We start from the raw sequence: 14,696 nt of genomic DNA, 5'->3' as shown, positions 1-14,696 counted from the left end.
GGAAGGGCGGGTGCTATCCAATTTCTTGCCAATAAGCGGCCGAGAGTCTTGGAGTGAAGGATAGAGGGTCGCCAATCAGAGCGCGCGGGCGGTTTAAAGGGCGTTGAAGGAGGCGGGCGGGCGTTTGAATTCAAACAGCGTTCGAGTCTGCTAGAGGCTGTGGAGGAGGTGAGCGGGCCTTCGAGAAAGGTGGATGGCTGGGCTCTTGGGAGAGCCTTGTACGTGCTGGTGGGGAGAAGCTTTTTCCTAAGTGTTGGCGCTCGCCCGTTTAGTGGCTTCCACGAGTGTTAGAATAGAGTAGCTGTGCTGGCTGGGGAGGATGGGAGTTGTATTCGTAATCGGGTTTTCCCACTACTAGTTTGTAACATCGTGGACCTGTGGCCATTTCGTTATCAAACCAGTCTTCGTTTTACGGAGAGATCGGCACAGGGAGGACTGGATGATGTTCTAAGTCAGCCCTATAGAAATGGCCTGCCGATGATTCTGTTGGATTAAGTCTCCTCAGTTCCTTTAAGATATTACCTGTGTCTTTGTTTTCTTTTTCTCATCTGATCCCGTTTGCCTTTCCTGCTTTTTAGCTTGCTTTTAACCTGGAAGGCAGGGGCTAGACCCTCATTTAAATTTTTCTGGGGATCGCTTTTGTAGGAGAATGTAGTTTTTTTTAAAAAAAAGAATCAGTACCACAGAGGAGAGAATAATGGGGAATTGGGCTGCAAATGCATGTTTGTAAATAAATAAAAACAGGAAGAGTTCTGTGGAAAAATTATTGATTCAAATGCATGTGCTTCTTTGGTGAGTACTGTATTTAGTTCAAGAGGCACTTCAGACAAATCATGTTTTAGCAAAGCATTAGATAACAAGCTGCTATACTGTAGTAAAACTGAAATGGAGTGAGATATGTCCCATTTAACTTCTTGGAGGAAAGGAGGATTCTAAAATGGACACTGCTAGGTGTCCATTGAACAGGTGGGAGATATGTTACTAAAGGATTCTACAAACAGTTGAGGTGATTGTGGATGAAAGTTGCATTAAGATTGCTTGGCTTCCAGGTTCCTTTAGATAGCTTTAGATGCTTGGGACAGGAAGAAAACTGACTGGAACTCTATAGCTGTGTAATTGTTAATATTTAGAGGACAGTTGGGACAGTAGGCTCTTAACTTGTCACATGCACTTCCACAAAATAGTTGCCATAGAGGATGGCCAGTTATATTTACCAGAAAGAAAGCTGGTAACATTACTTCCTACCACTTTATGTACTACAGTAGTTCCCTAGTGACCTTTCTTTCTGGATAGGTGGACACACTAAACTGGACTGCAGTTATCCACCATGTTAATTTTCTAAGAATGCCTCTGGAGTCTATGTGGAACCAGAAGCATTCTTGGAAAAAATGAGGTGGTTGGTTTATTTTGCAGCAAATTTCCTTTAAAAAAAATGCTGGATTCCAATTGAGATATAATCAAGCCAATTGGTACAATATTGTTGCTCCATGATTTAAAACACCTATGAGAACAAACAAGCTGTCTGTTCTGAAGAGTATATTTCATAAAGATTATGAAGTCTGAAGAAAGAATACATCCAGGCAAACCAACATGAGCTTAAGCTTATGTTTTTCAAATCTTTTGGTAATTTTGTGTCTCTTCATCTATCCTTTGTTGTTCCAGATGAAAACCTAAAAGTTAATATACATATGTGTGTCATAAAGTTATCATAGCTGAACATCTGCCTTAGTAACTGTAGAGAGAGCTCAAGTTAACAGGCCTTCTTAGCTATTCAGTTTATGGGATGGAAATGCTTTCAAAACTATAACTGCATTTCTTTGCCTGTGTGATGTGTACTGTACTGTTACATAGATAAATTGATGTGTTACTTGAGGGCACTGAAAAATGCTGTCAGAGTTCATGCAGTATGGTGACTTAATTTTTCCAAGGTTTACTAATATGAATAGGTTGAAGATATTGAAATGGTAGTCTCAAACAGGATGATGGAATATAAATAACAAAAGTTTTAGTTATATTATGTTACACATTAAATATCTGAATTTCTTCTCTCTAAATATAGTAATGGACAAAACTAAAGAAAACCAGAATGGACATCCACATAACAGCAAGGTAAAGTGACTTCTTGCATTTATTGGCTACATTGTAAGTTTGGCCTTTTTTAGGTGTTGCAGTTCTTGACTATTCAGCATGTAATGATCACAGGATGTAAATGAATAATGACTCCTTAGAACATGTCCTACATTTTAAGACTTGGTTCAGATGCTTTCTTTTGTATGCTACTAAACTCTTATTAATCTAAATAAAAATAATTGGGATCATAGATTGGAATGCACATGCTGATATGTAAAATATTGTTCCTAAGTTATATCCAGAGTTTTATTCATGTTTTAGTCTGATAATGGAATTTAAGTTCCCAGTAGAGAAGATTCATCTTTTCACATAACTGTCCATTACACACATCACTAAGGTTCCCTTTGCCCCTGTTCAAAATAGATTGAGGATGGAGTTGGAGAGGAGTTATTTCAGAATAGATGAATCATTGGCTTCATAGTTATGCCCAACAGATTACAGCTCAAATTGATTAACCAATTATATGCAGAAACTAATATGTCTTGATTGCTGTACTCAATATGCAGTTTGTTGGTCTCTTTCAATCCAATATTCTATTGATAGTAAAAAGTTAAGATTGGTAGATTAATTGGTGTTTATGCATCCTAGAATTTGTTAGTTACTGATAATCTCTTTCCTTCAGTTCCACTCCAAGGAATAAGTTGATGAAGCAGGAAAAGACTTTAGACCAGTGTTTCTCACCCTTGTCAACTTTAAGATGTGTGGATTTCAACTCCCAGAATTCCCCAGCCACCATGGCTGGCTGGGGAATTCTGGGAATTGAAGTCACACATCTTAAAGTTGACAAGGGTGAGAAACACTGCTTTAGACTGTCAGTTGTTGTGGGAGACAAAGTTGGGTGACTGCAAAGATGTGAAGGTGCTGGTTCCTCCTCTAGAAATCTGATTTGAAGGAGGAAGATAGTAAACTTGCAATTTTAAACTCTGAATTTCCAAATATTATAGAACACCAATAAAACACCAGTGGTCTTATTTCAAAAGAAACAATCTTAGGAAACTTTGGCAACTTTTTTTTCCCCTGAAGTGCCTGAAACAGCGTTCACAGTTGTGTTTGTTTTTAAATCAGATAGCTGTTGTAGATGGTCCAAAGCGGGTTCCTGTGACCCAGAATCGAACCCCGGGGATTGGAATTCAGTCACAGCGTGTTCTGATGGCTTCAAATGTTCCCCAGAGAGTGCCTATTCAGTCCCAGGCACAGAAACCTGTTACCCATCCAAAACGTCCCAACCACTTGACTCAGCAACGACCAACTTCTGCAGTTCAACCAACATCTAGGAATTTAGGTCCAAATAAATCCAGTGAAATCTCTCAGCACCCCTCTGCACCTGGTAAGTACTGCTGTTTCAGCTATTTCTAACTTCATAGAAAATCTATTGGTGATTATGATATACACTAAAAAGCAAAAAAAGACAAGCTTTAAAATAGTATTGGAAAATATGGTGAATTGCCATAGTGGAAATCTTCTACAAGAACATGACTAGTTCATAAATGTTGGTAAAGAAATATTTAGAACTGCTGAGTGTGGTGTGAACTTTTTATAAATGCTTGACCATGAAATGCTCTAAGTAGTCTTAAAACAAGTTGCACTCTCTTTACTAAATATTTGTGAGAAGAGAAATAAGAATACAGTAAATGGTGCTGTCTCAGTAATGTTGTATCTGCTCAAATTGCAATATTGATTCATTTCTAAATGTGGACATTTATTTGTCTTTGTAAAATCATTACAGTTGTAAGGTTCTTAAGACTGCATGAATCATAAATGCAATTCCATGAGAGATCTTTATATACAAAGTGAATGGAAGCTTAAAGCTGACTCCTTGGATTACTTAGTACAGGAATCAATGTTCCTCCAGCTGGGGTACTGAAAACTTCTACCATGTCACTAAATTTTGGCTGAGAGCATGTTTGAAATTGGCAGTTTCTCATTTAGAGGCAGAAAACAATAAAAACTCTTATGCTATAATAGCCATAAATATTAAAAGGGAAACAAACTTATCCAGAAAAAAGTAAGAAAGCCTCAGATCCATCCGTATGTGATACAATCCTGCCCATTCTTCCTCATCCCATGTTAGCCTTTGGACGCACATAGATTGCCCATCCTTGATTTAATGCATGGGGTGCTATGTTCTAAATATAGAGTACTTTCTAGAGAATACTTTCTTCCTTCATATAGCTATAGTAGATGGAGTATCTTAAGTATGAGTGGTGGGCTAGCCAGAGCCCCTTAATTCCAGGTAATGGTGCATCCACTGAGGACTATTTTGTTTGTGGCACTACAGAATTTCTAAAGATAGAATACAGATAAATTGAAATTGCCATGCAGGAATGTTAATTTAACAGTGTTCATCCTTAGATAAAGGTATACAGCCAGTCCTTGCAAATGGTCACTAACTGCTACCTCAGTTAGTGACTGTTTGCCAATACAATGTTGAAAAAAACAGTAGTAAATGGTAGTAAAAAAAAAAATTCAACAAATGTGCACACTTAGACCAAATTTCTGTGCCTGACAACAATGCATGCTGGAGTGAGAGTAACACTGGGTTGGTGCATGAGAGAACTTTATCTGAATGAGATGGTAACAACCAGTGATCTTCACAGTCTCTGTCACGTGGTTTGCTTAGCGACCATGTTGCTGGAAAAGGATTGCGGTGGCTAAATGCAGATAGACTATACATCTTTAACTTCTGCATCATCTATAAAGTGTATGCTTTTCCAAACATGCTATGGAGAGGAACAATTTAAAGCACAATTTGCTTAAATTTTTACGGCTAAGCTTGATTTAGGGAATTTAACTTTCTTATGTGCAGGGAAAAAGCCTGAAAATGAAGATGTATCAAATCCAACAACTGAGGCCAAAGGAGTCTCAAATTCTAAAAATGAAAGCAAAGGGGGATCAAAAAGTGAAACCAAAAAGTAAGTTCTTATTTTGTTTCTGTGGGTGCATATGTACAAAGATATGTACGCTTATTGAGAGGTTCAGATGGACCCAAGCCTGTTAGCCTTTTGTAAAGCATTGAAGACCTGGCTGTTTCCCCAGGCATTTGGGTCAGCTGGTCAGATGAACTCTGTTATTGTCAATGCTTTTTCTTCCTTGTGAGTGTGATTATTATCCTTGGGTATCCACAATTATATGTTGTGGGTTTTTTTAATGTGTGTTATGTTTCAAGGTCACAATGTCTTGCACACCTATATTTAAGTGGTAGGCATTTATGTAAATACAATCTTACTGAGAAAGGTCTTCAAAGAGATTCTCTCCTGGCCACAAGGAAACTGAAGCATTTTCCTCTACATTACTCAAAGGAAACAAATAGTGCTTTTACCTATCCCACTGTGCTTCTAGCCTACCCCCACAAAACATTTTTCTTTGTAAGAAAGATTTCCTGGACAAATTGTTAATTTTGGAGAGAGAACAAAATGTTAATATTCTAACTAAATACTTTTTTTAAATAGAAAACAGTGGTCCCTTGATGACTTTGAAATTGGCCGTCCTTTGGGAAAAGGAAAATTTGGAAATGTGTACTTGGCTCGTGAGAAAGAGAGCAAATTCATTTTGGCACTGAAGGTCTTGTTTAAAACACAGTTGGAAAAAGCAGGTGTAGAACATCAGCTGCGGCGAGAAGTAGAAATACAGTCTCATCTTCGGTAAGGCTGAATACAAATAAGTGTTGAAATTCAATATAAAGCCTCATTGTTACAATTAAAGAAGTGTCAACTTGTCCTCAACATTTTCTTATGGCTAACAGCCTATAATGAACTCCTCATCCCTTATTCAAAGGGGTTAAAGACTGGGAGGGGAGCTACTTTTTAATGTTGGTGTTCCCAGTTCTGTCTTCATCAGAGAAGGTTTTTTTTTTTTTCAGCCTTTAAAGTGGAGATAGTGGAGGCCCCATCTTTAAGAAGGTATTCCTGGATCCATCAGTTTTAGAGAACTATTATTCAATCTCCAACCTTCCTTTCTGGGGAAGGTTGTTGAGAAAGTAGCATGTTAGTGGCTACAGAACACCCTTGATGAAATGGATGATTTAGACCCATTTCAGTCTGGGTTCAGACCAGGGGACTGAAATGGCACTTGTTCTGGTAGATTACCTCTCAGCAGCCTCTGAAACCATAAATTATGGTACTCTACTGGACTGCCTACAACAATTGAGAATTAGGGGATGCAGTGCTACCCTGAGCATGTGGTACCAGTCAGTGGCAGCAGAGTAGAAGAGGTCAGCTCAGTGGCTCTAGCTTGAAAGATCTGTCAGTTTAGGTGAGCTACTATCAGTATGCTAATGATTCTCAGCTAAATGTTTCTCTGAACTTGTGTTTGGAGGCTGCAGTTTTGGATGGAATAAAACAAGATGAAATTAAATCCAAGCAAGATACAGTTGCTATTTGAACAGAAGGAATCTCTGTTGTCTCTGGTGATAATTTTTGAAGGGTGGCCTGTTCCCTGAGATATCATGTCCATGATTTGGAGGCCTTCCTAGACCCACAGCTACTAAAGTAACCTACAATAGCTACAGCACTACCTCTTTAGATTATTGTCTATGAGACTGTTAATAAACCAGAGTCTCTATAGCCACATAACATGTTTTATGGATGCTATATTGGCTACCTTTAAATTTCCAGGTCTTTTTCAAAGTGCTAGTTTTGACCTATAAAGCCTTGTATGACTTGATGAAGAGGTATTTACAGGACTGCCTTCTCACCATAGGTCTGTGTGGACCTCCTGCCAGTATCTTTTAATGGTCCTCCGTGCAAGGGGAGGTGAAGTGGGCTGGGGTTCATGGGCAATATTTTCTTACTGCAGCCACCATACTATGGAACAACCTGCCTTTTGAGATTGGATTGGCACCTTCATTGTTGGCCTGTCAGAAACTGCTAAAGACAGTTCTGGAGGAGTTTTGGGGAGTGAATGGTCATTGTTGTGCCTACTGCTTTTATGGTTATTTGTGTTTGATTGCCTTTAATGTTATGTTTTTGCAGCGTAAACCTCTGGGAGTCATTTTTTGAATTCAGCAGTACATAAACAATAAACAAATATATTGTTTTATTACAAATGCCCCATAAACTTAATTAGAAAGAAAGGTGTGGCTGCAACCCAAGGTCTATTTGTCTGAGAAAGGGGCAAAGATAAGGGCAGGAGGGAACATTCTGTGGTATGGAGGGCTTACATTATTTGCAAGTGAATGGCGAGTTTGAGAAGTCATGGTAGCTGTTTTATGAAAGGGCAAGCTTTCCCTTCCTTCTGCAGAATACCTCAATGTGTTCTCAAAATTCCTAATGTGTCAACCAACTAGAAAAGTTGGGGATCAAGTAGATATTGACAATGCTTATATTCAGCTAGATGTATTCTGCATATATGTAAAGATTTATCAGAACAGTTATTTAATGAAAGGTCATTGGGCATGATTTATAGAGGCTTTTTTCCCAAATCACTTTAAGTCTTTGTTCAGTATTGGTGCATGAATGTAATTTCAGATATTTTCTACATGACACAGTAATTCTAGAAACCTAAATTATTTGGACTACAAGTACTGCTTCATCAAGTTTAATGTTCACTTTAAAAGAGCTTGTAGTGCTTCTTCACTTCCCAATTAGTTATCAAATGACAGAACTATATCCAGTGATTATTTTTTGAAAAGTGTGTTGTGAAGTTTTAAGCCACAGTTCTAAATTTATGAGCTGGTCTGCTATGAGAAGGAAATAAATTTTTACTCCATTGCTATATGCAAGCCTTACGTATAGTGTAAGATAAGTGTTTTCTTTAGTATTTCTGCACAGCATAGATTTCTGAGGAAATAAATGCCTGCCTTGGATTGTACATAACTATCTTAAAGGGGTACTCACTTTGCATAAAGTATGAAACTTCTCAGTACTATAAGAACTCTGTAGATTTGTCTTGACTCTTCTAAACAATCAATACTAAGAATTGAAACTTGGTCTATTGGGCAACAGTAGATTGAATTACCAACTAAGTGGCTCCACATTGTTATAGAATATATTCTCTCTGTTATATATTTCTCAGATGAATAAGGATATATGAGTAGGAACCTGTGGCTTCCATTACACTACTATTCTCTGTAAAATGAGCCCTGTGAATAGTTTAAATTTAACTTAATTGCCAAGTGATGTAAGCTATTCTAAACAACTCAATTCTCATAGGAGTTTAAAGTTCTTGGAATTGTCAATAGCTATTAACTAGCTATTGGTGCTGTTTAACTGGAACAGGTTTGGGTTTAGACTGAAATTGCAGTTGAATTGGATGTTATAGAAGAATAAACTATTTTTTTTTACCTCAGGAAGTTATTACAGGTAGTCGTCATTTAGCGACCACAATTGGGACCAGCAACTTGGTGGTTAAGTGAAGCTGTCACTAAGTGAAACTGCAACTGTGCTTACAATCTTACTTCAGTTTTCCTTTGCTTTACAGACCTGCAAAGGTCGTAAATGCGAGGGCTGGTCTCAAAGTTACTTTTATATCACTGTCATAACCGCAAACAGTTGTTAAATAAGTCAGTCACTAAATGAGCACTAGCTATACATAGAATAGGTGGGTAGCCTGTAGGCCATATATGCCTCTCAGCAAGCCAGGATTGCAATGCTGAAATAGGATGGTAAAAGGGTAAAAATTCAATAGTACGATTATTATTGTTCGCAATTCAGGGTACAAATGAGAGCTGGAGACCTCTGGGAATTCTTTCTTTTACACATACAGAGATGGTTTTGGGGGGGGTGTTTGATCCATTTATCAGGTTTTGAGGGTGGTAATGAAAACTAAAGACCTTTAGGAGGCAAACTGCTCTCATTCCTAAATCACCCCAAAAGCTCTAAATCACCCTGAAAAATGGCTATTTCTGCCCAGTGGGGAGGTGATGAGAGTAATTTGTTTGTCAGGCTTCCTGCTTCTATTATTGCTGAAACCTTCTCAAAGAGCTGAAAACGTAATCCAACTTTTTCTGGTGACATACCATTGAACAGATTGCTTGGCTCCAGCCTCTCAATGTTGTTTATCCCTTGTATATAACAGGGAGGGCAATATAGAGATAGGTATTTAGTTTATTAATAGCAATGGTCTTGTTTAAAAATTCATATATGCTGCTTTTGTAGGCACCCCAATATTCTCCGGCTGTATGGTTACTTCCATGATGCAACAAGAGTGTATTTAATCCTGGAACACGCACCTCGTGGAGAAGTGTACAAAGAACTCAAGAAGCTCACCAAGTTTGATGAGCAACGAACGGCTACTGTAAGTTTTGTGAATGGCAATGCATATGCAACTTTTAGTATGAAATACTAAGGCTATTTTCTCTTTCGAAATGGGTGCTCTGGTATAGTTGTTATTCCCTCTAGTGGTTTTAATCTGGGTATACTGAAAATAGTTGGGTTTAAAAGAAAATAATTATTTTGAAATCTTCAGGTAGGTAGAAGTTCATAGTTTCTCCCGCTGAAGCACATCACCAATAAGAGACAATGGGAGAACTTCACTGAAAAGGAGAGAGCTGTTTTGTTTAGCCCCTTTCTGAAGTTAACAGGGAGAAGATATTTCTTCAATGATACTCAGCTTTCATGGAAGAGAATGAAAGTTCAAAATAAAATGGTTATTCGTTGTATTTAAATTATGTTGAATCAATCTGGTACCCTCCAAGTGTTTTGGATTACAAGTCCATTGCCACTGGCTACTGCTTTAAGATTTTTGTGCCATGTTGTGTTTTTTCTGACTTATCATATTTTTCTGACAATAAGATGCCCCCATGTACAAGACGACCCCCACTTTTCCAGCCCAAAATTAAATCAATATTTTAAAGATAGTGCAGAACACATTTTTATTTAGTAATTAGTTAACATTTACCTGATAAACTCGGTGGGAGGAGGTCCAAACTGTCTCTCTGAAGCTCTATTTCCAGGCTTTTTTGCATAATTGATTACATTCAAGCACGAGTGAAACTGCTGATAGCTTGTCTCTGCAAACAGCCTTCCTCTAATTGGTTTGTTCAGCATCAGCTGACGCCAGTTACATCAGGCTCGTGATTGGAGGAAGTCTGTTTGGGAGACAAGCTATTTCACTCGTGATTGGAGGCTAGCAATAGGAGGAAGCCTCTCTGCAGAAACAAAGTATGGGCAGTTTTGCAACCGCGCAATTCTCGGCTGACTTCCTTGAATAAGACGCCCTTCAATTTTTAGGGTAAGGATTTTAGAAAAAAGTATCGTCTTATAGTCGGAAAAATACGGTAAATGATATCTGGGCAACCTCACAGGCCCATTCTTGAGCTGATTTGATCTGCCCTTTGCATTCCCAACTAATTAGCAATCTTGTAGCTGTTTTCAATTAAATCTGATTATTTTCTTTCAAGTAATGATGGGAATACTATGATCCTGTTGCAAACTCTTTCCATTGGTCATCTGATTTGTATGTACCCAGGTGGAGTACTGTTTCTCTTGTTCTTAAATTTATGAGATGGTTAGGGATTTTTTCTCAGTGAAAGATGTTTGATATAGGTTTTTTTTTCATGGAACGTTGAAAATAGAAATACACCTTTGGAGACTTTGTGCTTTTTGAAGATTTCTTAAAATATAAGCAAAAGGAAAAAAAGAGGGACACACAGGCTACAAAAAATTTGAGTTACTTAAAGTGCTGTTCTCACCCATCATGTAAATGTAGCAGTGAGTGGGGAAAGTGGGACTCATACATCTGGAGGATGCCAAGCTGGGAAGGGTTGTTGACACACATTCAGTAGTTGAGATAACAGATATAACCACTCTCACAAACTGCTTGACTATCAAAGATTCCAGAAGTGCATTCCAGATATGCATCCCAGTCATTGATAGAACATTCAATATTGGAGAGTTCTTCAGTATAGCTTGTATGGTCTAATCAAATTTTGTTTAATGTGCTAACACCTGCTTGCCAGAAAAGTGCAAAATAAATACATTAATTTCTTTTGAATCTTTTGGGACAAAGTTACAAGCAACTCGTATGTAAAGACCAATGGTTAGTAAGTATGAGGAACCAAGCTAATTTTTGGAGCAGGTTTACTTTGCATTAAAGCAGACTTCTGTGATCAAACTAAAGTAGGTTGACCTTTCTAAAATTATCATGGTGATAATTCAGTAATCTGACTAGTAAAAGGATGGTGAGATCCATAATGATTAAGAAAAACTTGATTAAAAGGCTATTGAAGAAAGCCTTGCCTTATTTAACCTATGCTATGGGGAATGTTCAGGGCTACCATTCTGTAGTAGAGACTTGCTATTTAGCCCATTAATGTAGCATATGACTAATGCACAGAGGTTTCCTATTCTTTTTCTGACAGTTTCTAAGTGTTTTTATACCATTTGTGGCTATAGTAGTACAAGGTGAATATATGATCATTGGCCATATCTGTTTAAATTGCATTATCTGAACTTGTTAAGCCTTAATTGCAAATGTTGGTTTTTTCTACAGTATATGACTGAACTTGCAGATGCATTACTATATTGTCATTCAAAAAGAGTAATTCATAGAGACATCAAGCCTGAAAACCTGTTGCTGGGATCAAATGGAGAGCTCAAGATTGCTGACTTTGGATGGTCTGTGCATGCTCCATCTTCTAGGTAGGAGGCTGTTTAATACTCAAATTTGAGAGTAGAATCAGCTTAGTGTTATCTGAATATACAACATGCTTTTCTATAAGTAGTAAAATTTACAAAAATAGCTAAATATTTCTGATTCTTTCAGTTGAGAAGGATATAACTCTAATTTGAAAATATATTTAAATTAGTTGGGGTTCATATTCTAATGCTGGCAACCATGTTTTCCTGAAGAATACCAAAGTAAATTAAGCTAATCTCCACCCCTATGTCATTTCTGTTCCTTTTCCAACTAAAACTCAGAATTCAATGGCTTTAGCATTTCTTTCAGAGTTGTTACTGCATGTATTATCTCAGAATGTATATTTTTGAAATGTTGAGCGTCTATGGGCCACCGTATAGTTAGGTGAAATCTAACAATCTGAAGGAACCCATTTTATTTAATAATTAAATATATAAGAAAGTGGAACCCTTAATGGAGAATTCAAACTCAAAATATCACACCAGCTATCCTAGCTAGATATGAATTCTAAATAGGATAAACTAACAGCAAGAAAACACTGGTAATATCCTAGAAACCAAGGAGAAGGGGGACAAGAGAAATAAGTTCTAATAAAAAGGGAGTAAGGAAGATATGCAGAGAAGTGTGAGTAGGGTTGGATTTAATATTCTACAAAGCTACTTTGGATTTGAGTTTGAGAAAGGAATGTTTTTGGTAATATGCAAAAATGTCAAGTACTGTGAGGACGGAGAAGGTAGAAAGATTTAGGGCAGTGATGGCGAACCTATGACAAGCATGTCAAAGGTGACACTCCAATGACTGGTGTGGGTCTTCCGGGCTGTGTGGCCATGTGGCTGTGTTCTGGAAGTTTGGTTTCCTAATGTTTCACCAGCACCTGTGACCGGCATCTTCAGAGTGCAGGAGCACAGACAGGAGCAGTTCTCTGTATTGTCGAAAGCCTTCGACAATACAGTGACACTCCAATGTTCACCAATACCCGACAACAACTATTCTCCCTGTTTGAGTTACCAAAGAAACTGAGTTTGTTTTACTTGCATTTCATTTTTGTAATTATTTGATGTTTCTTTATGTAATACATAGCACCACACATGATTGGACTGTACTTTTTAAAAATATGAAAGAATCGTTTCACTTTTGTTCGGGGGTGGGTGGGATGACACACTAGTAGAGTTAGGCATTTTCCAAAATTTTGACACGCCAAGCCCAAAAGGTTCACCATCGCTGATTTAGGGTTAGGTTTACATTCATAGACAAAACGTCTTAAAACATACTAATAAGAGTAGCACGTGAGTATTAATAGCATCTCTCAAGTGCTTTTTAGATAAGTAACTTGGTTTTCTGGCTGCTCTATACTTTGCTATCCTAGGAGGTCAACACTATGTGGCACCCTTGATTACTTGCCGCCTGAAATGATTGAAGGGAGGACACATGATGAAAAGGTGGACCTATGGAGTCTTGGTGTCCTATGTTACGAATTTTTAGTAGGAAAGCCTCCTTTTGAGGCAGAAACGTATCAGGAGACATATAGAGCCATTTCAAGGGTAAGTCAAATTATCACCCTGCTTGATGTATCCTAGCCCAAGTTGCTTCTCTTAATTGCTCTAGAAACAGGGTCCAAAACTCATTCTCTTTATATATAGGAGTTTCAGGTGGCTGTTGAGTAAGTGATGCCTTTCAGATTTTGAGAGCCCTAAAACTGCCTTAAGAAGTTCCCTGATGTTACTCAGGGATTAGAATTTCCACTTACTAAGCATGTTTCTTTAGTACCTTTTTGTCAGCTGGGAAATTCAGGTTCATTTACTGCACTAGTTCTCAGTAGCAATCATTTGGATGGTGTCTTACATTGATATGCTACTTCCAAGCCAAATTTTCTTTCCCACTTGCATTCTGCATTGGAAAGGTAGGACAAACCAGACTGAAAACAGGCTTGTTTGAGCTAGTTTAAGAAACGGGGAGGAGTAAGCTGATATACAATAAGCTGAATAACTTTTTGAAACCCTATGGGATAATTAAGATAATAGCAAGATGGCAGGTAGACTTGTTAATCCCCCTTGAATGCAGTGCTTTGTGCATAACTGTAACTTTGGACTCCTTGGGGTTCTCTGAGCTTGATTGCAAATGTTTCATTACCCAGCTAGATAACATCTTCAGTGCTAGCACTGAAGATGTTATCTAGCTGGGTAATGAAACATTTGCAAGAAAACAACCAAGCTCAGAGAACCCCAAAGACTCCACAATTCAACCCTGAGCTACATATATTCTCTTCTAACTGTAACTTTCTTTGGTTTAAAGGTAGACTACAGATTTCCTCCTTTTGTAACAGAGGGAGCTCGGGATCTGATTTCAAAGCTCTTGAAACATGACCCAAAGCACAGATTACCGCTGGACGATGTGCTTAAACATCCATGGGTTACATCAAACTCTATAAAATCTCCCAAGCATAAAATTGTGGAAGCCACTGTTGCTAACAAAACTCAGTCATAGCATAATATGCATTGCTGATTATAATTCCAAAGTAGCTGGGATGGCAACAATTGTAATGCAGCTGATATAGGCAATACTGTATAAGATTGGGCTCAAAGTTTCCTGCATGATGAGCTGTTCTATGAACTCTATGAAGTCTGAGCTGCAGTTTAACAGGCATGCTGTATTGCTGGTGGTTCCATTCAAAGCAGTCTGTGAATATCTTAAACATACTTGAACTCTTCTTGCATGCGATCCAGAGCTGCTGAGGCACAACTTGTCCAGGACTTTCTCAGATAAATAGCTGCTGTTCTGTTGATCCTCCTTGCTCCTTGATAGTCACATGAAGCTGTTGGAACAGTGCAATAACACCCTAACTGCCTGCATTTTGTAGGCTAAAGGTAACCTGTGTGGTGAGGTGATGTGGATGGAATCTGCCTCAGTAAATGTGTGCTAACTGTGCAGTCACTGTCTTCAGTTATGAGACATTTTGAAGCTCTCTTAAATAAAGACTTTATAAGTAATAA

The 14,696-nt window shown here is 38.1% G+C and overlaps 1 protein-coding gene across 3 annotated transcripts; it reads left to right on the top strand.

Annotated features, from left to right (window-relative positions):
• The first annotated feature begins 88 nt into the window (after nucleotides 1–88).
• AURKA (aurora kinase A) lies at nucleotides 89–14,696 on the top strand. 3 transcript variants are annotated; one of them, XM_007421828.3, is made up of 9 exons: nucleotides 89–168; nucleotides 2,060–2,109; nucleotides 3,196–3,457; nucleotides 4,937–5,042; nucleotides 5,580–5,771; nucleotides 9,225–9,363; nucleotides 11,560–11,708; nucleotides 13,073–13,247; nucleotides 13,999–14,696. In XM_007421828.3, exons 2-9 carry the CDS (start codon nucleotides 2,062–2,064, stop codon nucleotides 14,188–14,190), a joined length of 1,263 nt encoding a protein of 420 aa, XP_007421890.1. In that variant the 5' UTR covers nucleotides 89–168; nucleotides 2,060–2,061; the 3' UTR covers nucleotides 14,191–14,696. The 3 variants fall into 3 exon arrangements, with proteins under 3 accessions (XP_007421890.1, XP_025030276.1, XP_025030284.1); XM_025174508.2 differs by having other exon boundaries at nucleotides 140–218; XM_025174516.2 differs by having other exon boundaries at nucleotides 150–218; nucleotides 3,200–3,457.

The sequence above is a fragment of the Python bivittatus genome, unplaced genomic scaffold (genome assembly GCF_059951505.1).
Source record: "Python bivittatus isolate LINGU-HERP-01145 unplaced genomic scaffold, Pbiv_v1 ctg000700_np1212, whole genome shotgun sequence".
Lineage (NCBI taxonomy): Eukaryota > Metazoa > Chordata > Lepidosauria > Squamata > Pythonidae > Python > Python bivittatus.
Note: the sequence above shows the minus strand (reverse complement) of the source record. Positions and strands in the feature narration are given on the sequence as shown.